This window comes from Pongo pygmaeus, chromosome 17 (genome assembly GCF_028885625.2).
Source record: "Pongo pygmaeus isolate AG05252 chromosome 17, NHGRI_mPonPyg2-v2.0_pri, whole genome shotgun sequence".
Classification (NCBI taxonomy): Eukaryota; Metazoa; Chordata; class Mammalia; order Primates; family Hominidae; genus Pongo; species Pongo pygmaeus.
Window position 1 is genome coordinate 65,657,306 of NC_072390.2, and position 26,960 is coordinate 65,684,265.

General features: G+C 42.8%; 1 protein-coding gene and 1 pseudogene across 7 annotated transcripts in view; one reads left to right on the plus strand and one right to left on the minus strand.

The window, feature by feature from the left end:
* The window catches only part of MRO (maestro), a 48,019-nt gene extending 21,444 nt beyond the window's left edge, over positions 1 to 26,575 (minus strand). Inside the window, exons 1-2 of one of the 7 annotated variants that reach the window (XM_054461339.2) lie at positions 8,794 to 8,852; positions 2,973 to 3,094 (exon numbers count right to left, since the gene is read on the minus strand). Coding sequence is in view for 2 of the 7 variants with exons in the window: in XM_054461348.2 (XP_054317323.2) it covers positions 2,973 to 3,101 (129 nt within the window). In the remaining 5 variants the exon portion in view is untranslated. Of the gene's footprint in view, positions 1 to 2,972; positions 3,349 to 8,793; positions 8,853 to 26,515 lie in introns of those variants that run through there. The other 6 variants (XM_054461342.2, XM_054461341.2, XM_054461348.2 and 3 more) reach the window with 6 other exon arrangements.
* LOC129018781 (large ribosomal subunit protein uL22-like) lies at positions 7,048 to 7,602 on the plus strand (annotated as a pseudogene).
* Positions 26,576 to 26,960: the final 385 nt, after the last annotated feature.

Consider the following 26,960-nt stretch of genomic DNA (forward strand, 5'->3'; position numbering starts at 1 on the left):
TCTCCCCATTTCCAAACCATGATCTAAATGGGTGCTGACATGTGGAGAGAATATTTGTATGCTTGCAACGTCTATTTTAAATAAATAGGATCAGGTATTTAAATTAGCATATTTATGAATTTAATAGCATTAAGATTACCTTCAAATGAAAAAATCTCAAATTTCAAAATCAAAATAAAAGAAGCAAAACTCCCTCAAGCTGAGGGCCCACTCACCAAGGAGGGCACGGGCCTCATTATAAAACAGCTGGTATCTCTGTTCCAAGGCATAAGAAAATCATGCCTGAAGCTCCTTTCCATTGGGAAGGAAAGCAAACCTGCTACCCTGTTCTTTCTGCTTGACTTCTCTTAAAAGATTAGCATAACAGCTAAGGGCTTTAGCCAGCCAAGGCAGCTTCCCCAGGCTTCAGAAACCAAGCAGCCAGCCTCGCCTTCATAGGCGTAAGTAGAACTCAAGGTCATGCTCCCGTGCAGACAAAATAAATGAGAACGGAGTGGCTCCACCTGGAAGATTCGATCTGTGGTTAGAGAAACTCACAGAGTTCCATCTTGAGCTCACTACCTCTTCTAGCAAATCCTGCCTCTCCATCACAGGAGAAAAACTGTGATGTAGTTTAATCTTACAGGTTGTCAGGGACCATCTCAATCTTGGGTGCAGGAAAGATAAAGCATTTCTCAGTGTTGGTTGCGCCTTCTATTTCAGAATTCCCCGGGGTACATGTTATAAACTCCAAGCCAGAGGTGGGTGCAGTGGCTCACACCTGTAATCCCAGCACTTTGGGAGGCTGAGCATCCCTCGAGCCCAGGAGTTTGAGGCTGCCGTAAGCCATGATTGCGCCACTGCACTCCAGCTGGGTTGACAGAGCAAGATCCTGTCTCTAAAAAATAAAAATAAATAATAATAATAATAATAATAAACTCCAGGCCTGCCCCAGAATTATTGGATCTGAATCTCAGGGAGTGTCGGAGTGTTGGGCCTGAGCATTGTACTTTTTCTATGTGGTGCCTGGTGATGCTACACGCCTGTTGGTATAGCAGAACCTCTATCCTGGAAATTAAATAAAGCTAAGCTGAGCCCAAGCAGTAGTAGACACCATGGAAGTCAGGGAGGGAGCTGGGGCCGAGGGATGAGAAAGGGAAAGAGGTCAGTGTCTTTGCAGAGAACAAGAGATTGATACCATATGTTTGTGAAGCACTTTGAATTTCACTTTAAAAATAAAACTAAAATCACAGCAGCTGTTTGTCTATGATTTACGCAACTTTTCTAGGATGCTATTCTTCAGTTAAAAGTTTCATTAAAAAATAAAACAAATTAGGAGTTAAATCAAGGTCACAAGGCCCCTCGCTGGAGCCTTATGTTTCTTGTACTTGCAGCTTCTTAAAGAACTCCCACCACCCCCATGACCTCCTTCTTGCCTGCAGTGCCTCCCTCCTTTCTAAAACATTAAGTCCTTTACACCCAATCCAACAAAAACAAAAGGATCATTCTCATCTGTTGCAACACAGGATCTCAGAGAGGATCGTTTTAAACACACTGTGAATGAACGTAGTATACAGATTCCAAGATTTCTTAGGATGTTCTAACTCCTCCTCCAAGCCCTCTCACCCGTAAGACAGGCATTCTTTCCTAGGAGAATTACATTTTCTGGTGGGTTTCTACGGTCACCACACATGCCTAGCCTTGTATGACCAAGACCGGGAGGTCCCCTGGCCATTTGGAAGCCAAAGACACAGCTCTGCTTATAGTTTTACTCATCTCTGCACACGTTCTTCAACGAATTCTTCTTCCTCTGGAACATACTCCTGAGTGAGCTATGTGCAGACCCCCTGGTTTTCAGCAACCCCAAGACCCCGGCTGGGGCTTGTGTTCATTGCCATGTTGTGCTTCTACCTGATCTTACTGAAGATATATGGATTTGGGGTAACTTAGAAGACTGTTTTATGCTTTACACTGACTCCCATCTGCTTTTGCAAACTTGAATGATTCTGACTCAAAATATTAGATTTTTGGTCAATAATCCTTTTATTTATTGAAGCCAAAAGGTATATTAGGAAGGCCAAAATTATAAAACACTTTGATTTTATCTCCTCATCTGTAAAATGAGCAGAAGAAACTGTTAGATTGCTTAAAAATCCTTCCAACACTGAACTTACAAATGACAATAGTAGGCTGAGTGTGGTGGCTCATGCCTATAAATCCCAGCATTTGGGGAGGCTGAGGCAGGCAGACTGCTTGAGGTCAGGAGATCAAGACCAGCCTGGGCAACATGGTGAAACCCCGCCTCTACTAAAAATACAAAAATTAGCCAGACATGGTTGTGCACACCTGTAGTCCCAGCTACTCAGGAGGCTGAGGCAGGAGAATCACTTGAACCCAGGAGGCAGAGGTTGCAGTGAGCCGAGATCGCACCACTGCACCCCAGCTTGGGCAACAGAACAAGACCCCGTCTCAAAAAAAAATAAAAATTAATATTTTAAAAAATCGTCTTCATTTTAGAAAAGAAGAAACTGGGGCTTAAAGTAATGTTGAACAATTAACTCAAAGTCAAATAGTAGTGGCAGAGCAGATTTTAGGACTCTGAAAGCTATCCTTCCAGTCACTGTGCTATAAGCCTGGGTTCAGCTCCTGTGTGCTGAACCAGGGAAGACAGACCGCATAGACATTTCAGTTTAAAGCGTCAATATTTCCCTGAGTCCCTGCCATTCTATTATATTGCTGACAATAGAATGATCTATAACCCATCTATTGATCGATTAACATAGTTTGTGAAAAGCAAACAAAATCAGCTTCCTGGTCAACATTGCCCACTTCAGTTTTACAAAGAGAACATTACCAAATATCTACCCCCTAGAGGTCGAACTGCCTCTGATACTGATGACCAGAGTGACATTCCAGAAAGGTTTTGGGAACCCAGGTGCAGCAAGGACGCCTCCCGCTGCATCTGGGCTGCCCCGGCCAACAGTATCCCTTACCTGCGGCTCCTGCAGGCGGCTGCCACGTGATGAACCGGAGCCCGTTCCTGACTCGGGAGGGCTGCTTTCCCGGGTAGTAGCCAAATGTGATGACTCGGCTAAATTTTCCCAGCCCTGAATTCCTAACATACAAGAAGGGAAATGAGGAGGTGGTGATGCAGGGTCTGTTCAGGATAACGGGTCGGCACAGAGTGATGGAAAGTGAGAATCAAATAAGAGGGGAAAGTCAAAGTTTATAGAGTATTTGGGCAGGGGAGGGAATTGTTCTGGAATGAAACCGACAAGAATATTGTAGGCTGGCACAAGCATCACTTGCGCCCTTTGCTTTCCCACGACATGCTGAGGTGTTTTTCCTTCTCTCTGCTGTGATTTCCCTTCATTCTTCCCTCATGCCAGCCTGGCCGACACTTTCTGCAGAAATTCTGCAGACGGCAATTCTGGGGACCTTCCTTCTGCACCAAACAAAACCGCCCTGCCAAGGCTCGTTCCCCATGCGACCGCGAGATGGCGGCATGACTCAATGGACGGGTTCCAGGCGGCCTCTGCACAGAGCCGCCGCCGTGGCTGCCTCCTTCCTTACATAATCCTGTTAGAGCGCATTTAATCTAAGGATGGGACAGTGTGTTCCATGCCAAGCAGCCTCATCGTGACTGTTGCACCAACAACAAGAGCTTTAACCGTTGACGTCCCTTCCTGCTCAAGAAACACCGTATGTCCCGAAAGGAGCGATTTAAGCTCTCAAAATGATTTATTGGTAAAAAGCAAAGCAAAATTAAAACCAGGGAATTACAGCACCTGTAGAATTTAGGAGCCTCTCTCCCTCATCATCCCTCCTTCCCCGGATTCTCCAACCATGTGCATAAATCTATTTAACAATAATTAGTTATCGTCTCGCTCTGCATTGGGTCATAAAGGGAGAAAATATGTCCTAAAAGGAAAAAAGAACGGTTATATTTTCAAAGATCGAGGCACTTATTGTTACGCTAATAGATAACATTCAATTAAAACTTCTCTGTGCCACATGTTGTGATAAATATTACATAGACTATCTCATTCAATTGTTACATCAAACCAAAGGTTAATACTCCTACTATAGTCTCCATTTTAAGGCTGGAGAAACTGAGGCACAGGGCGATTACCTTGACAAAGGTCATGCAGTTAATTTATGGCAGTTAAAATTCAGCCACAGGCAGGCTAATGTAAGAGCTTGGACTCAGCCATGATGCTATGCAGTGGACTGGTCTAGAAAACCCAATTAGGAGATAAACAGAAAAATATAAACCAGAGAATTATGTCAGAGTGGAAGATGAAAGAAAAAAGGCAGAAAGAAAGAAAATCGATGCTGCTGAGAAAATAAGAAGAATGAGGCTAAAACACCACCCTCTTCAGATTAAGTTACAAGGGCACCACTGTGACATTTGAGGACACAATTTCAATAGAGTGACAGAGAAAGGAAGCTAGACTGCAAAACTAAGGGGCTATGAGGAAAGAGGAAATTGAGATGTCTTGCTGCAAAAGGAAAGCAATAAATAGACTAGAAGAGACAGCAAGGTCAGGCAAAAGCATTTTGGTTTTCTTGTGTGCTTTTTAAAATGGAATAAAGCCTGGCCTTGTTTGAAAGTGGTTGCAATGGAGCCCTAATATGTGGGTGGTGCCAAGTAGTAGTAATAGGAAGAGGTGGAGGGGGGCATCAAGGGCACAAGGGAAAGGGTTAGCTCTGGAGGAGGAAGAAAGGTGGCTGCCTCTGTCTGCAACTGGGAGGCAGCCACAGAGATGAAGATACATCAACACGAAACTGAGAGGAATGGGCGAGTTCAATTCTTCCAAATTAGCTTTAATCTTTTCAGTAAAACCAGAGTTAGGTTATCTGCCAAGAGTGAGAATGAGGTTTATACGGCCATAATCTATATACTGAACTAATCCATGTAGTGCTTAGAATGACCAAAAAGGTAATAAGATTATCCAAAGAACAGAGAAGACTGGAGAAAGGAAGCCCGAAGTATGATTGTAAAGATTCTCTGCAAAATCTCCTTTGTGAATCAGAACTGAAATTTACATCCCCTCCTCCCCATGAACAGAAACACAACAGATACACTATTAATAACCCCTTGTGTCTAAAGTTTCTTTGTATTCATGTTTTAAGACATTTGACAGAGACATAGTATCTTCTCTACTGCTAAATAGGAGAACTAATATGCAGATAAATTTTCCTGTTTGACTTAAAACTACAAAGAATATCAGGGCCAGAACTGGAATTGATATCCAGGAGCCTTTCTGATACTTGCACTGTGCTGACTTCAGCTCTACTAAACACTTCTCATAAAGGGCCTGGATGCAGCTAACTGCCCCTAGAGAATCCCAGACACAGCACAAACTTGGGAAGCATCAAAATCAATGCATGATGCCCACAAGAGTCTAAGATTCTCCTTATGTGGCCCTGGGTCACAGTAGAGTTCTTTGGAAATTAGAGGGCAAGTTTGATAACTTGATTGCAACATATTTGCATATCGATAACACGATGTCCTTAAAAGAACACACCATAATTATTTAATGTAAGGATTTAATGACTCTATTTTCATTCTCAATTAACATTTCCTTATTGCCAGAAGTACACTGGGGCTGGCACAACTGGAAAAAGCAAAGAGGGTAATTATTTAGCCTGCATTACTGATGAAAAGGGCAACAGGCAAAACTAAAGCAATCCACAATTCACCTTCCGTTTAGACAGGGGATAAGGACAAAAGAGAGTCACCAATCAAAATGGTTTCTCTTCAGTTTCAGGTATTTCAGAAGCACTTCCTTGTGTGTGTGCATGCCCAATGTGTAATCAGGAAATTTATCTCTTTTATTTTATTTTATTTTATTTTATTTTATTTTTGAGACAGAGTCTCACTCTGTCACCCAGGCTGGAGTGCAGTGGGGGGATCTTGGCTCACTGCAACCTCCGCCTCCCAGGTTCAAGCGATTCTCATGCCTCAGCCTATGGAGTAGCGGGACTACAGGCACCTGCCACCACACCCGGCTAATTTTTGTATTTTTGATAGAGGCGGGGTTTCACCATGTTGGCCAGGCTGGTCTCCAACTCCCGACCTCAGGTGATCTGCCCGCCTCTGGGATTACAGGCATGAGCCACTGGGCCCTGCCAGGAAATTTATCTTAAAGGAAGAGATTTAAGTTTCCTCCCTCTCATCTTCTTTCAGGAAATACATCCCCCACCCCATGCCCCCCAGCTAAGCTAAACCCTAATCAGCCACCTCCTTAGCCACAGGTTGAGTTTACCAGCTTCTCATTCTTTCCTTCTTTCTTCCAGTGTTTATTGAGATCCTGCTTCCATGGAGGCAGAGTGCTCGGCAGGTGGGACCAACACTCAGACTGCGCTCTCAAGGAGAATCGACCAGTAGAGGACTTAGGACTGGGGCTTATGTGCCCACAGCGCAAGGCAGGAATTGATAAGAGCCAAGGAGAGGAGGTGATAATGAGTCAAAGGGCAGTCACTCGGGAAAACCCTTTGTAGAGGATGGAGCACCTACTCCTGCGCTTAGTGAAACCTGTTAGACAGAGAGACATATGAGAAATGCCTCCCAGGAGGCAGGCCCAGCAAGAACACGAGGCCATGAAAGCCCGCCAGCTAGCCACCCCAATGAGCCACCTAACCTGACTCCTCCACAATCCACTCGCCTCCAAGGCAGACAGCCTTGGGAGGCTCTTCCCAAACTTCATGCCACATTTGCTTCCCACTCCTCTACCTACATGTTTTAATCTAAAAACAAAGGTCTTTTGGCTGCTATTCTTTGAATGAAATAGATGCTGCAGGAAGAAGCATTGGGGTTTATCCCTTGGCTTCAAATACCCTCCAGCATGTGGAGGCAGGAGAGCCCTGTGGCCCAGGTCTCCTCACGCCCAGATTTAGTTCTCCAAACCCTATAAACAGTAAGCTGTTTCATCCAACCCTCCATCTGGCTGTTATGCCTTCCATTTTCTCTATTTTGTTACTTGATAGTTATTGTTGGTACCAGAATGCGAGAAAAAATTCAAGCTCTTTCTGTAGCCTCTTGGCCTGGGGTAATCTCTGAAAATGGTTTGCCTATCCCTTGACCCAGAAAACTCCACAAAATCATGCAAACCAAGGGGTTCAAATCTTTATGTTCGCTTTAAGAACACCCACGTAACTGTGCAGGCCATCAAGGTACGCATACCCAAAAAACCACCAAGTACCTGAAAGATGTCACTTTTCAGAGGCACTGTGTGCCTTTCCATCATTACAAAGGTGGAGCTGGCATGTGTGCCCAGGCCAAACAATGGGGCTGGACGCAGGGTTGGTGGCCCGAAAATGTGTTAAATTTTTGCTGCATGTGCTTAAAAATGCAGAGAGCAATGCTGAACTTCAGGGTTTAGATGTAGATTCTTGGATCATTGAGCACATTCAGTTGAGCAAAGCCAAGATGTACACCATATTTACAGAGCTCATGGTCAGATCAACCCATATGAGAGATCCCCCTGCTACATGGAGATGATCCTCGCTGAAAAGGAACAAATTGTTTCTAAACCAGAAGAGATATTTACACACAAGAAAAAGGTATCCCACAAGAAACTGAAGAAACAACATGGCCTAGGAATACATTCAGTATAAGATAAATGCAAATAATAGTTTAGCCAGGCATGGTGGCTCACGCCTGTAATCCAAATACTTTGGGAGGCTGAGGGAGGAAGATCACTTGAGCCTAGGAGTTTGAGACCAGCCTAGGCAACATAGGGAGACCCCCATCTCTATAGTTAAAAAAAAATTTAATTACCCAGGCAAGGTGGCATGTACCTGTGGTCCTAGCTACTTAGGAGGCTAAGGCAGGAGGATTTCTTGAGCTCAGGAGGTCAAGGCTAAAGTGAGCCATGATCATGCCACTGCACTCCAGCCTGGGTGACAGAGCAAGACACTGTCTTTTCTTTTTTTCTTTCTTCCTTTTTTTTTTTTTTTTTTTTTTTTGTGACAGAGTCTCATTCTGTTGCATAGACTGGAGTGCAATATTGCGATCTCGGCTCACTGCAACCACTGCCTCCCGGGTTCAAGCGATTTTCCTGCCTCAGCCTCCTTAGTAGCTGGGACTACAGGTGCGTGCCACCATGCCTGGCTAATTTTTTGTATTTTTAGTAGAGACAGGGTTTCACCATGTTGGTCAGGCTGGTCTCAATCTCCTGACCTTGTGATCTGCCCACCTCGGCCTCCCAAAGTGTTGGGATTACAGGCATGAGCCACCACATTCAGCCAAGACACTGTCTTTTAAAAAAAAGTTCAAAAAAAAAAAGGCCAGGCACAGTGGCTCACGCCTATAATCCCCACACTTTGGGAGGCCGAGACGGGAGGATCACCTGAGGTCAGGAGTTCAAGACCAGCCTGGCCAACGTGGTGAAACCCTGTCTCTACTAAAAATACCAAAATTAGCCAGGTATGATGGTGCATGCCTGTGATCCCAGCTACTTCGGAGGCTGAGGCATGAGAATCACTTGAACCTGGGAGGCAGAGGTCGCAGTGAGCCGAGATCGCACTACTGCACTCCACCCCAGCCTGGGCCACAAGAGCGAGACTCCATCTCAAAAAAAAAAAAAATATATTAAAAAAAAAAGTTCAAGTTTAAATGCCTTTCCTACCTGAGATATTAATTACTCCCACACCGTCACCAACACCCCTACTTCCAAAAGGTAATTATGAACTTCTGTAAACGTTTTTCAGTTGAACTGGTTAAGTCTATAGCAATCTATCAACTGTGTTGAACTACAATGTCTAACAGAATCAGTTGAATCCTGAAACTGTTCTGTGCTGTCTTACCTGAGCTAGGCAATGAGGAGCACAGCGTGGCTAGCTTCTCGCTCTGTGCTCATCCTGATGAAGGGTGAATATGAATCAATCTAGAAACATCTCTGTCCTTTAAACAAGCTTGCAGTGAACAATAAGCCACATTTTGTCCTTAAGGATGAAACATAGGCCAGATTAGAGTTTTATCACAAGAGAGAAATACATAATAAGGCCTCTGCTATCTGCCCCTGATAATTGCTGGTGATACATTCTAAATGATGCAGTTTTGCAAACTTCTAAGATTCTCACATTACATTTCCTATTTGTGCAAGGGCCCAGTGAGAAAGCTACACATGTTTTATTGTGGAAGAGAACAGAATCAGTAAACAGCACCATGAGACATCAAACCAGTCCTGCAGACAACACTGCCTATGATTTCTGCTCTTAACACCTCCAAGTGTTCTTAGGCTATTTGTCATTTTCTCCTCTCAACCTTGGAAAGGTCATTCTTGTGCTTCTTTGACATACGGGGAAACTTGGGGGAGTGGAGAAGAGTGAGTGGGGAGCTTCCCGAAAGTCCCAAAGCTAGTTGATGGGATTGGGATCTAAATGTTTGGCGTCCTCTTGGGCTTTGTCCAGCCAGTCATTCTATGGATTCTGCCTTTCACCTCTAAAGGCAGAGTTCTCATTCCCATGGCCTTCCTTCTTCCCACTTTTTAAAAATCTTTTCTCAGCTTGTTTTTTTTCTCTGCCCCCTCCCCCACCCCCACCTGCCTTGTTTCTGTTTTAAGTTTGTTTTGAGCATTGCTTAACATATTCCTTCCTCTGAAACTGACCATAGTCTTAACATTCCACGGCTCATCCTTCGATTTTATACTTAGAGTAGAATCCGGTCAAATCCCACAAAGCGACCAACCTGTAGGCATTTTATGAAAATGAGAGTGATGTCAGGCACAACGTGACCGATAAAACAATAAACCCATGCCCAAAAGTGCTTTACCAGGCCTGCTGCTGTCATAAAGACCCAGTCTAATATTGGAACTGTTGACTCTTCCTTGACAGATTGGAGAAGACTCTAAGAGTAGAACCTATTTTTTATGTACCCCACAATAGATACATTACAACAGTCCTGTCTTTAATCCCATAATACCAGCTTCCCACCACAACTCCATCACAGCATTACTGCAACTTTCCCATTATTGCTCATTTAATTTCTCCAGTAAAGAACAAAAGAACAGCAAGGCGCAGTGGCTCACCTGTAATCCCAACAATTTGGGAGGCCAAGGTGGGCAGATCACTTGAGGTCAGGAGTTCGAGACCAGCCTGGCCAACATGGCAAAACCTCATCTCTACTAAAAATACAAAAATTAGCCAGGCATGGTGGCAGGCACCTGTAGTCCCAGCTACTGGTGAGGCTGAGGTGGGAGAATCACTTGAACGTGGGAGAATCACTTGAACCCAGTAGGTGGAGGTTGCAGTGAGCCAAGATCGTGCCACTGCACTCCAGCCTGGACAACAGAGCAAGACTCTGTCTCAGAAAAAAAAAAAAAAACAAAAAACAGAACAAAAGCAAACATTTTTATCAACATATATATGTTCAGGAACTAACTATGCAGGTTTCAGGTGCCCTGCAACTAGAGCAGATTATTTTGTCTCCTGCTGGCATCCAATCCCTCAAGGGATTGTCCATTAGATCATCCCTAGAAAGGAAAGGAAAACAGGTAACAAGCAAATTACCTGATTTTCTCATTGAGAATTTTTGGGGAGGTAGCTTTTCGCTATTCCTGTTCTCATTCTTTCTTACAACCTCAGGTAAATAAAAGTTGACCATGACTTAAAACAACATGGTATGTTTTAGATCTTAGAAATCAAGCCCTATTGTCTGTCAAAAATCAGTCTCTCTTGGTACAACCATTTTGCAGGGAAAGTTGACAATATTTTATCAAAAGAGTCCATGTGCATACGCCTTCTTTTTTTTTTTTTTTTTTTTTAGGTAGCTCCTGAGCGGCTGGGATTACAGGCATGCACCACCACGCCTGGTTAATTTTTGTATATTTACTAGAGACAGGCTTTTGCCAAACTCCTAATTTTGGGTTTCATCTCCGACTCCTGACCTCAGATGTTCCACATGCCTCGGCCTCCCAAAGTACAGGCATGAGCCACCACGCCTGGCCACATATGCCCTTTGACTCAGTTGTTCTGTTAATATTGATTTACCCAGGGCCATGGTGATTTTGTTCAAATTAGAATAAAGTATCCCTTCATCAGGAGATTTTATGTCTATCTTCCAGAAAAGTATCATAATAACTATTTAAATTTATGATGTCTACAAACTGAATGGTGCCCTCATAGAAAAGGCACTTTATGCAGTGTACAACTTATGTAACTATACGCAACGGCCCAGTGACCTCATGAATTCATATGAAAGATGATATCGAGTTATACATAAAAGGGTATCAATTGAAGGGTATTCATTGTAACAGCAAAATAAATTATCACAAATGTCCACCAGCAGGGCACACTGTATATAAATAGATTAGAATACCTTTATACAATAGAACACTAGGAAGCATTATAAAAATAATATGGGAAGATCCATACTGTAGATACTGATAATGAAAACATGTTCAAAGCTTATTAAGTGAAAAGAGCAAGGTATAAAATAAAATACATTATAATTCAATTTATGTACATTTCAAAAAGAAATATATGCTGGTACATAGCCCTTTTTGCTGAAAAGACACTTAAGAAATTATTAACAGGAGCCTTCTAGGAAGAGAGTAATTGGGTGAAGAAGGAAGCTTTCAGTTCAAATGTTTACCTTTCTATATTATTTGAATTTTCTCACTGAAAGCATTTATTACTTTCTTTTATTTATTTATTTTTTTTGAGTTGGAGTTTCACTCTTGTCACCCAGGCTGGAGTGCAATGGTATGATCTCAGCTAACTGCAACCTCTGCCTCCTGGGTTCAAGCAATTCTCCTGCCTCAGCCTCCAGAGTAACTGGGATTACAGGCATGTGCCACCACGCCCAGCTAATTTTTCTATTATTAGTAGAGACGGGGTTCCATCATGTTGGCCAGTCTTGTCTTGTACTCCTGATCTTGGGTGATCCAACCGCCTCGGCCTCCCAAAGTGCTGGGATTGCAGGCGTCTCAAAACAAAACAAAAAACAAGTCTAAGAGGTGTCGTTTAATTTCTGCATACATGCCCCCAACAGAATACATGAAAAAATAGACTGCAGGGGTTTTTGATATAGCAATGGGGCCAAGGAAGGGAGGGAGGCAGGAGGCAGGTGGTGAAGGCTGGGTGCTGACCCTCTATGCACCTCTGTTCTCTAGGGGCATTTCTACCTCACAATTCTTGCTTCTGAAAACAAACAGATGCTACATTCATGTATCTATTGGACAGTGAATATATTTAATCATAGAAAAAGAATATCATTAAGCTCACTTCCTTTTATTAATTCGGTCCTAGTGGAGTATAAATACAGTGCAGGCAGAGCTGCCCATCACCTAAAAACCCAGGGGCTGTTAGAAACCTATTGTCCTTCCTTGACTCTACCATACTAAGTGGGTGTAGAAGAATGACATTTGCTGCCTTTCTCATTTTGATTTCAGTCCCCAGATAAAGGAGAATTCTAGCTTTCTGTTTGTTTCTGAAATGTAAACCACCATTATGATAAAATAAAGCTGAATTCATTATAATAAATTTTATGCTAAGAATATATTGTCTCAAATGACTTTTTTTTTTTCTTGAGACCAGGTCTCACTCTGTCACTCAGGCTGGAGTGCAGTGGTGCAATCATGGCTCACTGCAGCCTTGACCTTCCAGATTCAAGTGATCCTCCTACCTCAGCCTCCCTAGTAACTGGGACTACAGGCATGCACCACCATGCCCACCTATTTTTTTATTTTTTTGTAGAGATGGGGTCTTACCACGTTGCCCAGGCTGGTCTTGAACTCCAGGGCTCAAGTGATCTTCCAGCCTCAGCCTCCCAAACTGCTAAGATTACAGGTGTGAGCCACTGCGCCCGGCCTCAAATGAATATTTACTTAGACTACACATACATTATTCCACAAAAAGAGGGCAAAAAAAAGATTTTCTTTTGATTAACAGAAGTTACATTTAATGTAATTAAATAACATAGCAACCTCAAACCTAAGAAAAGAGTGACATTTATATGTTTATTTTTAAGATGAAGTATTTGTATTAAATGACTTTTAAAAAATTCCCTTCAGTAAAAGATATCAGAGGAGAGCATTTTAACTGTTACAGATTTTACAAAACATTTTTCTGCTTTGCAGTTTTGCCTTTTGAATCATGTGTTTGTCCCAATGTCAAGGCATCAGACCTTGAGTTTGATTACAACTTATACACATTTTGATCCAAAGTTATACACATTCCATTCTTCTACCCCTTGGAAAATGGGTTTTAAATACTGAACTCATTCCAGGCCAAGGTCTTCTCTTGACACATTAACACAACAAATACTCTTTTGTTGCTGAATTTCTATTTGGAGACTGATTATTTAAAACTCCACTATTCATTTGCTTACCAGATTTGCCTTGGTTACCCTGTGTCATTAGACAAATATTTATTCATTCGATAAACATTTTTGAGAATCTTCTAGGTCCCAGTCTCTCTGTCCAGCACTAGAGCACAGGGAATAGACAGATAAATATAAAATTGAAAAACGCTGGGCACGGTGGCTCAAGCCTGTAATCCCAGCACTTTGGGAGGCTGAGGCAGGGTGGATTACCTGAGGTAGGGAGTTTGAGACCAGTGTGGCCAACGTGGGGAAACCCTATCTCTACTAAAAATAGAAAAATTATCCAAGCGTGGTAAGCTACTCGGGAGGCTGAAACAGGAGAATCACTTGAACCGAAAGGCAGAGGTTGCAGTGAACCGAGATCCCACCACTGCACCTCAGCCTGGACAACAAAGGGAGACTCTGTCTCAAAAAAAAAAAAAAAAAAAGTCTGGGTGCGGTGGCTCACACCTGTAATCCCAGCACTTTGGGAGGCCGAGGAGGGCAGATCACAAATCAGGAGATGAAGACCATCCTGGCTAACACAGTGAAACCCCATCTCTACTAAAAGTACAAAAAAATTAGCCAGGCGTGGTGGCGGGCGCCTGTAGTCCCAGCCGCTGGGGAGGCTGAGACAGGAGAATGGCGTGAACCCGGAGGGGCAGAACCTTCAGTGAGCCAAGATCGTGCCACTGCACTGCAGCCTGGGTGTGGAGCGAGACTCTGTCTCAAAAAAAGAAAAAAAAAAAAATTGAAAGAACGATATGATTCCTGCCCTTAAAGAAGTTGCAAGCTGGGCTCTTCTGTCCAGTGTTTATCATGATGTTTGTTCTATACAATCAGGGGCAGGACTAAGGTGAGACCAGAAAGACACATGTCCTAGGAGAATTTTAGGAGGTGTTGACTCTCGGGGTTGCACAGGCCTGCCAGTATCCTAACCCAGCCACATGGCTGCCCCACATCATATCCGCTTCCCTTCTGCTGTCCTCCCAGCTCAGAGACATCACAGACTCACACTTTCATCACAGTCAGCTCCTTTCACTTCCTTAAAAATGTCTACATTTCTGTCTATTTTCTTTTTTTCTTTCTTTTTTTTTTTTGAGACAGAGTCTTGCTCTTTCGCCCAGGCTGGAGTGCAGTGGCACTATCTCAGCTCACTGCAACCACTGCCTCCTGGCCTCCAGCAATTCTCCTGCCGCAGCCTCCCGAGTAGCTGGGATTACAGGTGCCCGCCACCATACACGGCTAATTTTTGTATTTTTAGTAGAGACAGGGTTTCCCATGTTGGCCAAGCTGATCTCGAACTCCTGACCTCAGGATCCACCCACCTCAGCCTCCCGAAGTGCTGGGATTACAGGCATGAGCCACCGCGCCCAACCTCTTGTCTATTTTCATGTCTAGGACTATGCAACTCTCTCTATTGCTCCCCCACCTCACCCCCATTAAGCATTTTTTCCAGGCCTTGTTTAAACCCCACAAGGAGCATCCTCCCTAGATCTTACAGCCTGACCAATCTCTCCCCATGCCCTCTGCAATTCTGAGAAGGCCTTTAGCACTAACCAATTTATATTCAAATTATCACATGAGAATCTCCTACTCCTGGTCTGTGAGCCTGTGGAAAGCAAGGCCTGTGTTTCAGCTTTTGGGGGACCTGACTCCAAACCCATGGCCTCCAGCACAGTACTTAGCACATGATGGGCTTTTAGCAAATTATTCCTTCATTTATCTGAGTCTTTAAAATCTTTATCACATTTTTAGTATTTCTTTTCACTTTCACGGAAGCAAACATTTGTTTGAGGCATTCATAACACTTGAATGTGATTCTACAGAAGCAAGACAGAAATTATAATGAGTTAGCTTGTTAGAAAATGCATTTCTTATTTCCCAGCAACTAATTAAATGTAATAGTAGCTTAAGTAAATAGACATTTTGTTTAGTACTACTATAATTTGTGTGTGGTAGGGTGTTAACTTGTTTATGACAATAGACTTTCTCTGTTGTGCAAAAGATGGTCACTCATTGGGCGAAGGTCTCCAGAGCAACTTCTTGGGGTAACACCACTATTCAATGAGTTATAATTAATAAAGAATTATAGTGGTGACACTCTTCCAGTCGGGCAGCTCCTAATGATAGCACGATCTCTTTACTGATGATGAGAATGTGGCCTTACCCATCACTAAGGCACACCACATCATCAATGTAGGAAATTATTTACAACCCCCCTCCCAAACATGTACCCCAAATGGTCATCTAAGAGTGTAGTTAGGATACTTCTTGAGATGGTGTGCTGAAAGAGTTAGTGGCCTGGGAGCTTTTGAAGAATTGCACTAATGGTCATGAAAGGGACTGATCTACCATAATTATTTCAATAGCCCCCCTACCCTGGGCATTTGTGATGTTGATGGGGAATTAATTTAATAGCCAAAGCTTGACTATGACCAGTCATTGGCAGTAGGGAGTAACCCTTCCGCCTTCCCTTTGCTGTTTCCTTGCAAGGACCTGCTATATGAGATGTTTGTGTTCATGGTGTGACTTGACAATGCAGCTTAGAGCTATAGCAATTTTGCTAAAATATTTTACACAAGTAAACTGCAAATAGTGAATGGAAAGCCCTTGTCTTTCTGGAAAGCTGTTAGCTAGAGCCCTTTATGATGTTTTTCCTCCCTCCTCTCCCCACAGCCAGCCATCGTTCCTCCTCCACCTAAAATATCTAGCAATTACAAACAAAATGAGCTTCAGTTGCTAAAGTGGGGAGCAGGGAATTTCTAGTCCTTGGTGACTTTACTGCTGCAATCAAAATAAGCATTATCAACCAGAAAGCTTCCAATGCTGGAAGCTCCAGGCCACACCCAGGAGATGTGCTATGGAGTGAGGCTAGGTTGTGGGCAGGGGGTAAATAAAGACAACACACACTGTTTAATCAATAAGCTTCTGGAAAGGTGACATAAAGATGGAAACTCTGTAAAATCAATGAGATTTTAAAGTTAGGTAATAAGAGTTGGTTGTTTTACAGGAAATACAAATGAAAAATCATTTTCTATTTTTTCTGCTTTCAAGTTTTGAATTTAGGGCTTTCTAAAAGTAGCCAGCCAGTTCTTTGAGGCTCGGGTTCCACAACCTGCAGATCTGAACAAAAGAGAAGGTAATGAAGGGGGACCTATACCGATGTTACTCAGCATCAGGTGCTCTGGGGCCTCATTATTCATCTCAACTGGTAATGGGGGAAGGAAGAACCACCTGCCCTCTGTCTTCCAAGTTATCTTTATATCAATTAGCAAGAAGATTTGCAGGCCAGGTGCAGTGGTTCACGCCTGTAATCCCAGTGCTTTGGGAGGCAAATGCAGGTAGATCACTTGAGTCCAGGAGTTCAAGACCAGTCTGGGCAACATGGCAAAACTCCATCTCTATAAAAATTTTTAAAATTAGCTGGGTGTAGCTGTGCATGCCTACAGTCCCAACTACTAGGGAGGCTGAGGCAAGAGAATTGCTTGAGCCCAGGAGGTGCAGGTTGCAGTAAGCTGAGATCGTGCCATTGCACTCCAGCCTGGGTGACAGAGAGAGACCCTAGAAGATTTGCAAAAATTCCAGAGTCTCATGGCTTCAACCTCGAGCATATGTTTCTTGATAATCCTGTCACTTCACTGGTTTGGGTTCAATAAACAATTTTATATATAGATACACATACACACATATATGTATAAATATATGTATATGTAAATGTGTGTATGTGTGTGTGTGTATATATACACACACACTTTTTTTTGAGATGGAGTCTTGCTTTGTCACCCAGGCTGGAGTGCAGTGGTGAGGTCTCGGCTCACTGCAAGCTCTGCCTCTTGGGTTCAAGTGATTCTCCTGCCTCAGACTCCTGAGTAGCTGGGATTATAGGCACATGCCAACGCACCTGGTCAGTTTTTGTATTTTTAGCAGAGATGGGGTTTCGCCATGTTGACCAGGCTAGTCTCAAATTCCTGAGCTCAAGTGATCCACCCACCTCGGACTCACAAAGTGGCTGGGATTACAGGCATGAGCCACCATGCCCGGCCTTTAGAATATTTTCTGAATGCACATCTTGGCCACAATGTGGCCAAGGAGACCAAATAGATGAAAAATAAAAGAAGTTTATAGATTAAGAAATCTAAACAAATTGCCCTGATTTTATTCTCTGTGCACTTCACATCATTTCACATCTTGCGGATCTTCCTAGAATCCTCAAGAACTTTTTAAGTTCAGGCTCCTCATACAGATCCTCAAAGCTTTCCAAGCTCTGCCCCACTTTATTTTTCTAGCCTTATTTCCCCTGGCCCTGTCGTCTGCACACCTTCCGCTCCCCAGCCCCCAAGGCAGGGTCTCTCCAATACCCTGTCTCTCCAATACCATCTACTTAGCTCAGCCTCCCTGTTATTGTTCATAAACTATCATCACAACAGTACAGGTCAAGACGGCTTTATGTAAGCAATGGTTTTGGAAAACGAAAGACAATTTCAAAGATCTCCTGTCGTGGTCTGAGCCAATTAGCTTCCATCTCTTCACTTTAGATATGCTCGTCTTCATCCAAATAACAATCCTTTATATGTAGTAAAAGTTAATTGACTCATAATTTTGAATATATGGTAATTCAGACAAGGATTAATTTGAAGTTTGACTTTTGCAACTGACAAATGGCAGTAATTGGTATATAAACAAACTTAATGTGGGAAAGGTTTAAATATCTTAAAAGATCTAAATTTTTAGCACCTTCAAGTATTTGACAAATATCCTTTGTGGTGTACCAATAGAAACAAAGCTTATCTATTTACTAAAGTAAAATCCATGAAGACCACAGAAACAAAGCTTATCTGTTTATGAAAGTAAGATTTACATAAGTCATCTACAAAGATTTTATTAATTGAGATACTGTCAATACTTCAAAGTAATCAAAATGCTATTCCTTTACATATTAAATAATTTAACTTTTTCGTCAGGTTGCTTTCAATTTAGTGCAAGTGAAGAAGACATTGTGAAAGAAAAGAAAACATATAAATACTTCTTATTTGAGGAATGTGACCCCTTTTAAATTATCAGGCCCAGAGAGGCATTAAAATGAGACAGCAATTATGTCCTACTCCTTCCCACCCCAACCTGAGCTATGTAATTATCTTTTTTTTTTTTTTTTTTTTTGAGACAGGGTCTCCCTCTGTCGCCCAGGTTGGAGTGCAGTGGTGTGATCTCGGCTCACTGCAACTTCTACCTCCCAGGTTCAAAGGATTCTCATGCCTCAGCCTCCTAAGTAGCTGGGATTACTGGCGCACACCTCCACAACCATCTAATTTTTAAATTTTTAGTAGAGATGGGGTTTCGCCATGTTGGCCAGGGAAAGGTCGAACTCCTGACCTCAAGTGATCCACCCAGTTTAGCCCCCCAAAGTGCTGGGATTACAGGTATAAGCCACTGCACCCGGCCTGTAATCATCTGTTGAAACTGCTTGCTATTTTCACAAGTAGTTATAAATTAACCTAGCAATGCCACACACAGGACACCATACTCATACCCTATAGTTCAACAATGTGTAGCCAATCTAATCCATGTTATTTCTTTAAACCAGTGAAAATTCCTGACAAACAACTTTGTATCAGTCCACCCTTTGTCCCCAAACTCCCCCTTTTTTTGGCCTTTGAAAACCTGCCTGTGACAAAAGATTAATGGAGCACTCCCCAAGGCATGTGTGTCCAGGGCAGTGGTCCTCAACCTTGGCCCAGATAAACTCTATTTATTTTGCCTCAGTTTTTTTTTTTCCTTTAGGCTCACAACATTATTCATTTGAAAGTCATTAAAATAATTCTGTAAACCCAATTTCTGGCTCTAAGATTTACTGTGTGACTTTGAGCAAGTTATAGTAACATGTCTAAGGCTCAGTGATCTTATCTGTGAGATGGGGAAAAGCTCTTGTGAGGTTTGTGAAAACTGAGTGTGAAGATATCTGGTACTGAGCCCAGCCAGTGGTAGGCACTAAATGAACATCAGTTTCTTTTTCCTTACCTACTTTTTCAGTGATTCTCAAAGGAAGTTCTGCACATATGTTTAGATTGATCTTTTAGTACTCCATTTTTAATTGAATGAAAAGTAATGAATTCATTACTTTTTTAAAACCAAAATCCCCATATTGATATTTTATTTAGATAAATCCAATTGTTTTCCATCCTAGTAAGTTCTTTTCTTTTTTTTTTTTTGAGATGGAGTTTCGCTCTTGTTGCCCAGGCTGGAGTGCAGCGGCGTGATCTCGGCTCACTGCAACCTCCGCCTCCTGGGTTCAAGCGATTCTCCTGCCTCAGCCTCCAGAGTAGCTGGGATTACAGGAGCCTACCACTATGCCCAGCTAATTTTTGTACTTTTAATAGAGGTGGGGTTTCACCATGTTGGCCAGGCTGGTCTTGTACTCCTGACCTCAGGTGATCCACCTGCCTCAGTCTCCCAAAGTGCTGGGATTACAGGTGTGAACCACTGTGCCCAGTCCCTAGTAAGTTCTTTTGATAGGACTGAGATCTGGTCATTGATGTATTCCTACTGGCTGTATCAATTAGGAAGGTTTTAACTGCAATCAAGTATCAGGATATCTAACTCATACAAGAATCTTGTTTTTGTTTTTATATATTTTCGGTTTTTTAACACAACACAGAAACCCAAACATGGGGGTCATTAGCATTGATCGGCTGCTCAGGGGTGACATCAAGGATCTCCATTCTTTCCATCTTTTTACTTACTCTGCTGTCATTATTATGCCAGGGCTTCCTCCTTCTGCTTGTCTGCGATAGTTACCACGTCTCCAGGTATCATTCTACATTCACGGTTGGATGAGTGGGAAAGGGCAACACTAACCACATTTTTTAATCAGAAAAGCCAAGTGTTTACGAGAAGTCCTTCAGCACACTTCCTCTTACATATTTTTAGCCACAACTAGCCACATGGGCACTTCCTTCCAATTGCAAAGAGAGGCAAGGAAATCAGATATTTGGCAAAAGGAAGATGGATTGCCATAATTTGCTTAAGCTAATAATAAATGAGTCATCAACTAAACCACCTGGAACAAAATCAAGAATTTTTTCTGCTCAATGAATCTGTCATCTGAAAAATTCAAAGCATTCTTGGTCCTGGGTCTGCTACCCTCAGCTTTCATCAGGTACAGATATCTCAGATATGCTTCCACAATTGAGAGTAAACTTATATAAATCTCCAATTTTTTGGTATATTTGCTTTATCAACCAAAAAAAAAAACCCCTCTCTGTAAAAGCAGGAAGCTGGATTAGGTGATTTATTGAGATTTCTCACAGGTTGAAGACCTATGATGCAAAATTCAACGTAAGAATGGCGAGGGTCGGGAGGCTGAGGCAGGAGAATCGCTTGAACCTGGGAGGCGGAGGTTGCAGTTAGCCAAGATCGCACCACTGCACTCCAGCCTGGGCAACAGAGGGAGACCCTGTCTTGAAGAAGAAAAAAAAAAATAGAATGGCGAGAGTCCTGCTTGTACTTCTTATGTAAGTGTAAAAACACAATTACTCTGCCTTTATCTGAACCTTATTCAACTTATGATGTGTTAGAATCCCAAGTTCTATTTCAGAGAGCTCTTTCTCTTTTTTGCAGCTAAATTTTCCTTCATAAGTAAACTAATTTGTACTTTTCATTATTAATACCGTTCCAACCAATTTGAACCAATTATCATTCAATTATTCTACAAACATTCACAAAGCACTTACTTTGTGCCTAGCACTGGGAATATAAAGATGTAGAAGAAACAATTTCTTATCTGCAAGTTTATAATCTGGGAGGGAGAAAAATTTGTAAGCCAGTAATGTATAAGCAACAGGATATCACAGGTGTAATCATTTTTAAAATATATATAAAGGTGAAGGGGGAAATAACAAGGCAGGAGTGGTCGGTCCTTGATGGGTGGAGTCAGAATTCTAAAAATCTGATTAACATCAGAGACTTTCTCCAGAACTAGCATCTTCTGGATTGCTCCAACAGTGTCAGCTCTAAGTATAAAAAGGATCTGGTCGGGTGCAGTGGCTCACGCCTGTAATCCCAGCACGTTGGGAGGCCGAGGCAGGCAGATCACAAGGTCAAGAGATCAAGACCAGCCTGGCCAACATGGTGAAACCCCGTCTCTATTAAAAGTACAAAAATTAGCTGGGTGTGGTGGCGCACACCTGCAGTCTCAGCTACTCGGGAGCTTGAGGCAGGAGAATTGCTTGAATCCAGGAGGCGGAGGTTGCAGTGAGCTGAGATCGCGCCACTGCACTCCAGCCTGCCAATAGAGCAAGACTCCGTCTCAAAGAAAAAAAAGGATATGGTTTTGCCTAATATTGCAAATGAGATGTTTAGTTAGGAGTTGAAATCGTATTTTCAGGGGGTTTGTTCAGATGTGTTTTCTCTTGGTTAACAATCACATGTGTTCTAAACTCCTTAAGGATTCGTAAATCGGGGGGTAGCATTTCTTTGTTTTCAGTGATGACACAGACATTCATCATACCTACCGTGCTGATCTCAAGTTTCTGGGAAGATAGCCAAAAGAAAAAATACTGATTCCCTATTTTCCTTTGGGCTCAATGAGAAGTCACTCATTTTTTTTCCTTCTTGGTCACTTAGCTCCACTGACAGACACATTTGTACATGATACTGGGAAGTGAGTGAGCATCTACCACAATCACCAGCTTCTGTATTCATTTCCTCAACTTTTAGCAAGGTAAAGATGAGATTAGAAATTCAGTAACTTCATGTATCACCAGTGTCTTCCAAACTGCAGACTCTGAATCACTGATGGGTCATAAAATCCAATCAGTGGGTCTTCATCAGTCTTTTTTTTTTTTTTTGAGACGGAGTCTCACTCTGTCACTAGGTTGGAGTGCAGTGGTGCGATCTCGGCTCACTGCAACCTCCGTCTTCTGGGTTCAAGCGATTCTCCTGCCTCAGCTTTCCAAGTAGCTAGGACTACAGGTGTGCACCACCATGCCCAGCTAACTTTTGTATTTTAGTAGAAATGGGGTTTCACCATGTTGGCCAGGATGGTCCTGATCTCTTGACCTTGCGATCTGCCTACCTCGGCCTCCCAAAGTGCTGGGATTACAGGTGTAAGCCACCACACCGGCCTTAATCAGCTTTAAAAAAAAAAATAGAAAAAAGAATAGAACAGGAAAATATCAGAACGCATTTCACCTAGTAAGGTAAAAGTTAGCTCATGAAATTTTTGTTGCAGTGTGCATGTATGTGTGTATTGAGTCACAACATAAAAGATATTTCTTACTGTGGCACTGACAAAAAATTAAGCCACAAAATCAGACACTAATTCCCATGAAGGCACTTATTAGCCATCTAGCAAATATTTGTTGAATTAAACTGATTTGCATGTGTGCTTATGTATCTACTCAACAAATACTAAGACTGTGTACACAACATTGATCATTACAATCCCTCATTTAAATTTTGTGAAAATGTAGGACACCAACAGGCTGTCAGTTAGTCAGACTCAGTAAATGTTTTCTAGGAACAAATCATCCCACTTCCCAGGACTGTTTCATAATTTTTAATCTAGCTTAACCCCCGCCTGCAGTATTAAATAGATTTTGAGATATCTAAACAGGTATCCAGGAAAAAGAAAGCTATAAAAGCATCAGGTGCAATGCATTATCAGCAAACAAAGCCTTCTGATCCTTATTAGTCTCAGGAACACAAGTCATGTCCTAGTTCAAACCCCTCTCATAATCAGGGCAGGCTGGCACAGTGTCCTGAGTCCCAGCATGGATGATGTCACAGGTCCTGGCCCCCTGTGTTCCTTTTTCAGGCCTTGGGTACTGAGCACTTACCTGTTCTGACTACAGTAAGCCCCCTCCCAAGCCAGCAGGGCTGCCTCTGGAGGTTTTGCCCTCCCTGGAGGCCACATTCTCACCACCCCTCGGTGGGCACAGCTCCTCACTGTCCAAAGTCATCACAGTTTTCAGTGCCCAAGATGTGCCCTGAGGGTCTCACACCATGCCCAGAAGACTACCACTTGCCAGACCCAGGCCAAGCCCACAGACGCTGCACCAAATGCTCTTTCATCTCTTTTGTCTGGATGAAATAGAGCCTCCTATGGATTCCAGAGTTCTCTACCTGCCTTGGGCAGGGGGACCACGTTCGGTCAGGGGCATCAGGTGAAGAATGCACCAATGCCTAACACTCACCTCTGACCTGCTCACAGCCTGGTACTGTGATGCTCCACAGATACATCAGAGGTGGGGCAAGTTTCTTCTCCACTCACCCTCCCTACATCAAAACAGAGGATACACCTGTTCCCATCAACAGGGAACTGGGGCTCTGCGATGTTCATGACCTCTGCCACAGTGTTCAAGTGTTTTCTGAAGCAGGGGCTTATCACGTCCCTGTGCCCGCCTCCTGAAGGTCAGACATAGTCCTGTAATCTAAGCTCCATAGCTTCTGGGCTACCCTTGTGGAAGTCCAGCCTGGGTCATTTAGATAAAGGGTGAGCACTTACTTCCACAGGAAGCAAACAACATCCTGAAAGTCATCTTTTCCTCTGCCCTAGACTGGATCTACCCGACACTGAAGTTTAGTGGATTTGTGGGTGTTTCTCTCTCTTGCTCTCAACCAAAGCCTTCGCCATGGGCTTGTTCCCCTTCCTTCTGTCTGCCTAAAATTCCCCAGGACCCGGAGCCCCAGGGACCAGGGCTACAGGACAGGCTGTCTCTGTTGCCTGTCCCTTGTGTGAGCTCATTCCTATCACAGATTCAGGAAAAGAGCATCACAATCAGTGGGCAGCAAAGGCTAAGGAAGCAAAACTGGCTCTTTCTTCCACCTCTTCCAAACCCTTCCTAGTGGTTTAGCATTATGGATGCTGTTTGGTTTGTTTACAGAGTCCAGCCCTTCCAGGGGCCACCAGATTCCTGTGGGGAGTGTCAGAGAGACGAGGGCATGAGTAGCTTCAGTGGGATGGGACGCAAGAGCTGCTACCCAGGCAGAATCTGCAAAGGGCTCCATTTTGGTACCCTTGGTCCCAAATCCAAACAGCCCACCCACCAGTGTCCATCTCTCAGAACAACCTAGAGTTCCAGAGCCCAATCACTGAAACTCTCTTAAGGAGATCCAGAGACAGAAGAGAAGTTCTTGGTTATCTCTTGTGATGTGGAATATCACTTTCCAGGATTTTCTTCTAATTAAAAAAATCCAGCAAGCAGCAATGAGTTTTGAGGCTGCCAGTTGTCTGGTTTGGGGTACTGCAGCAAAATGATTAAAACTTGCTCTTAGAATGAGATCTGGGATCAAACCCCAGCTTTGCCACTTACCAGATAACTCTTGAAACCTCAGTCTCCCTGATTATAAAATAGGGACAACACCACTGCCTACCTTATCAGGCTGTTATGAGGATTGATTAAGAGAAACTTTGTTAAGCTCCAAGTATAATATCTGGCACACAGTAAACATTCAATAAATGTTAACTGTTGTTACTATTATTTTTTTCTTTTGAGATGGAGTCTCGTTCTGTTGCCCAGGCTGGAGTGCAGTGGTGAGATCTCAGCTCACTTCAAGCTCCACCTCCCGGGTTCACGCCATTCTCCTGCCTTAGCCTCCCCAGTAGCTGGGACTACAGGCACCTGCCACCACACCGGCTAATTTTTTTTTTTTTTTTTTTAATTTTTAGTAGAGATGGGGTTTCACCGTGTTAGCCAGGATGGTCTCAATCTCCTGACCTCATGATCCACCCACCTCGGCCTCCCAAAGTGCTGGGATTACAGGCGTAAGCCACTGTACCCGGCCTATTGTTACTATTATTATTGGCAATTACAAGAATTAGTGAAAAGAGCAGAATAAGGTAATTAAGACTAAGACAAACCATATAGTATCTACAAAGCTACATCCTTACTTCAAAGTAAAAATGAAATTGATTCTATTTCAGTGTATTCTACTTGTTTGCTTGTCCATTTGACAATGCTTTGGACACACAGAATATGGTATAGTGGAAAAAATATGGACTCTAGTGTCAGAATTGTGCTTAAATCTCTTTCTTCTACTTCTTGAGAGGTTTGGACAAATTTTTTAAGCTCTCTGAAATTTAGTTTACTCATCTATAAAATGGGAATAACAATTATATCTTGCAGAGTTGTCCTAAGGATTAAAAAGCCTCTCCTCCTGTCTCCATCCCCTGTGGGCTGGCAGCCTCTCTCATGTGCACAAACAGCTCTCTTGGCTTTCTCCATGGGAGCCCTTATCACATTGGACCACATTGTCCCCTCCTCTAGAGTGTACACTTCTTTTTTTTGAGATGGAGTCTTGCTCTGTAGCCCAGGCTGGAGTGCAGTGACACTATCTTAGCTCACTGCAACCTCTGCCTCCTGGGTTCAAGCGATCCTCCTGCCTCAGCCTCCCAAGGAGCTGAGACTACAGGCATGCACCACCATGCCAAGCTAATTTTGGTATCTTTAGTTGAGATAGAGTTCCACCATGCTGGCCAGGCTGGTCTGACCTCAAGTGATCCACCCCCCTCAGCCTCCCAAAGTGCTGGGATTACAGGCATGAGCCACCTCACCCGGTCAAGTGTACACTTCTTAATTGTCTGTTTGTTTTCAAACTCCGGCATCTAATGCAGCCCTTGGACACAGCATATGTTCAGTAAAAGCTTGCTAGCTTATTGAATAAAAAAAAACTGAAAATGGCAGAAAAAATAGATTTCGTAGGAAAAATAAAATTCCTTTATTACGTATATTCTAGGGAAGAGTGTTAGCAGATATATCATAGCTGTGTTCCATGTTGAGATTTTTTTTTTTTTTTTTCTGTAGTAGTTGTAATTTGATTTGGGTGCCATTCAAATCTTCATAATAAGTGGTGTTACATCTCATCTTACCCCATGTCCTCTGAGCTCTGTATTAGCTAATCTTGCTTTTAAACATTCCTCTGAATGGAAATCTTTTCTTACATTATCATTACACAAACAACACATGGTCACAAAAAGTCACAAGTACAGATAAACTAAACAAAAAATAAACCTAAAACAAATTCTACCATCAAATAATTACTGTTAACCTTTTGGATGCAGCCTTCTAAGTTTTCTTTTAACACAGACTTGAGATATAATTCACACACTGTATTAGTTGGCTAGGTCCATATGTTAGTCAGGGTTATCCAGAGAAACAGAACCAAGAAGACGTGTATTGAGAGAGAGAGAGGAAGAAATATATAAATTAAGGAATTGGCTCACACAATTTTGTATATGCAAGTTCAAAATCTGCTGACAGGCTGGAGACCCAGGGAAGAGTTGCAGTTCAAGTTCAAAGGCAGTCTGCAGAATTTCTTCTTACTCAGGGGAGGTCAGTTCTTATTTTCTTAATGACTTCAACGGATTGGATGAGATTCAACCACGTTTTGGAGGGTCATCTGCTTTACTCAAAGTCCATTGATTAAATGTTAATCTCATTTAACAAACACCTTCACAGAAACATCCAGAATAAGGTTTGACTAAATATCTAAATACTGTGGCCCAGCTAAGTTGACACATAAAATTGATTATCACAGACTCCCATAACAAAGTACTACAGACGGGGTGGTTTAAACAACAGAACTTTATTTTCCACAATTCTGGAGGCTAGATACCTGAGATCAAGGTGTTCATACGGTTGGTTTCTTCTGAAGCCTCTCTCTTTGGCTT